The sequence below is a fragment of the Myotis davidii genome, unplaced genomic scaffold, assembly GCF_000327345.1.
Source record: "Myotis davidii unplaced genomic scaffold, ASM32734v1 scaffold81, whole genome shotgun sequence".
Classification (NCBI taxonomy): Eukaryota; Metazoa; Chordata; class Mammalia; order Chiroptera; family Vespertilionidae; genus Myotis; species Myotis davidii.
The window spans coordinates 244,733-246,227 of record NW_006291554.1 but is presented as its reverse complement, the minus strand read 5'-3'; the positions used below and the strand labels follow the sequence as shown (position 1 = coordinate 246,227).

General features: G+C 60.5%; 1 protein-coding gene across 1 annotated transcript in view; it reads left to right on the top strand.

Annotated features, from left to right (window-relative positions):
• The window catches only part of DLEC1 (deleted in lung and esophageal cancer 1), a 45,468-nt gene that overhangs the window by 13,948 nt on the left and 30,025 nt on the right, over positions 1-1,495 (top strand). Inside the window, exons 8-9 of the mRNA XM_015564860.1 lie at positions 367-454; positions 1,074-1,247. Coding sequence (XP_015420346.1) covers positions 367-454; positions 1,074-1,247 — 262 coding nt within the window. The remainder of the gene's footprint in view (positions 1-366; positions 455-1,073; positions 1,248-1,495) is intronic.

Here is a 1,495-nt window from a genome sequence, read left to right as displayed (position 1 = left end):
CCCCGCCCCCCGCAGTGTAATGTCTCACCAGATAGAAGCAAAGTTGGGTGCATGTATTGAGCTCCTCATCGGTCTGTGTGAGGCATTGTGCGGGGTGCTGGTGGGGGTCAGCGTGTGTGAGGTCTTTTAAGCAGGGCAGAGACTAGGTCAGACTGCTTCTACCTGCATGCTCCACCTTGTAGCTTATTTTTCTCCAAAAAGAAAACAAAATAGAGAGACCAGCCTCATGAGTCCCCACATGCCCATCGCTCAGCTCAGCCGTTCCCAACACGTGGCCGAGCTGATGGCATTTACATCCCTGCCCCGGGCCTCATGCCGTCCGTCCATGCGCGTGGCCGCCTCAGAGCTGCCTTTGTCTTTGCACAGATGGTCATCTCCCTGCAGAACACCACCTCGACCAGCCGCACCCTGCGAGTCATCCCGCCCGCCACTCCGTACTTCTCTCTGGGATTGGGTGAGCTGGGCAGGGCCTTGTCTAGACTACACCCAGTTCCGGGCCACCTGGCGGTCACCCGGTGACTCCCGGTCTGTGGTCTGTGTCCGGAGCTGGGCATGAGCGGTCCCTGGGAGCCGCTCGCCCTCTGCTGGACACCTGCCTGCTGGTCCCTCCAGCGGGGTCTTCGAACCCTAACAGCTCCTCCTCTGATCACCTCCCTCCAGGCCCTTGTCCTGCCTCCCCTCTCCCTTCACGCTGTCACCTGCACCAGTACAAACGTCCCGTGTCACAGCCTGATCCTCAGGAACAACTGGTCCTTATTCAGCTCAGGCATCTTAAAGACCTTTGTTGGCCACAAAAATAAATGCTAAGCCACAGGGTCAGGCATGGCATCACCTCACCCGTCTGGATGGGCCCTGTCACACTCCCCACCCTGGTATTTTGACCTGGGTCCCTGCCCTTGCAGGCTGACCCCCGCCCCCCTTGACCATCCCCCCAACACACACACCCTGGTGGCCTGGCCTTGGCCCAGAGGCAGTTGCTCACAGAGCAGCCCCAGCGGTGGAGGGTCTGTTTGAGTCACATCAGCCCAAGCCCTGGTCCCCAGATCCTCAGTTGTCGCTTTTGTCACGCACAGGAATGTTCCCAGGAGACAGTGGAATGGTGGCTCCCGGAATGATCTGCCAGTACACCGTCCAGTTTTTCCCCGACTGCCTGGGGGACTTTGATGATTTCATTGTGGTTGAGACCCAGTCAGCCCACCCGCTCCTGATTCCCCTGCAGGCCCGGAGGCCGCCCCCAGTGCTGACGTGTGAGTGTGTCCCCTGCTCTTCCCCGCCTCCCCCGGGGATTCAGTCAGGGTTGGCGAGTCCCTACAAGGACTGCTGGCTCCTGAGCCCTTGGTGGCCGCACACAGCTTGGCAGGGCCTTCTGGGTGCTGAGGAGGGACCTGCTAGCAGTGTCTACAGTCTCCTTCCAGCAGGGGAGGAGGCCGCAGCCCAGCTAACCCCAGCATTGCCACACTGAGGCCTGAAAGGAGCCCTGAGCCTTGCGGGAATG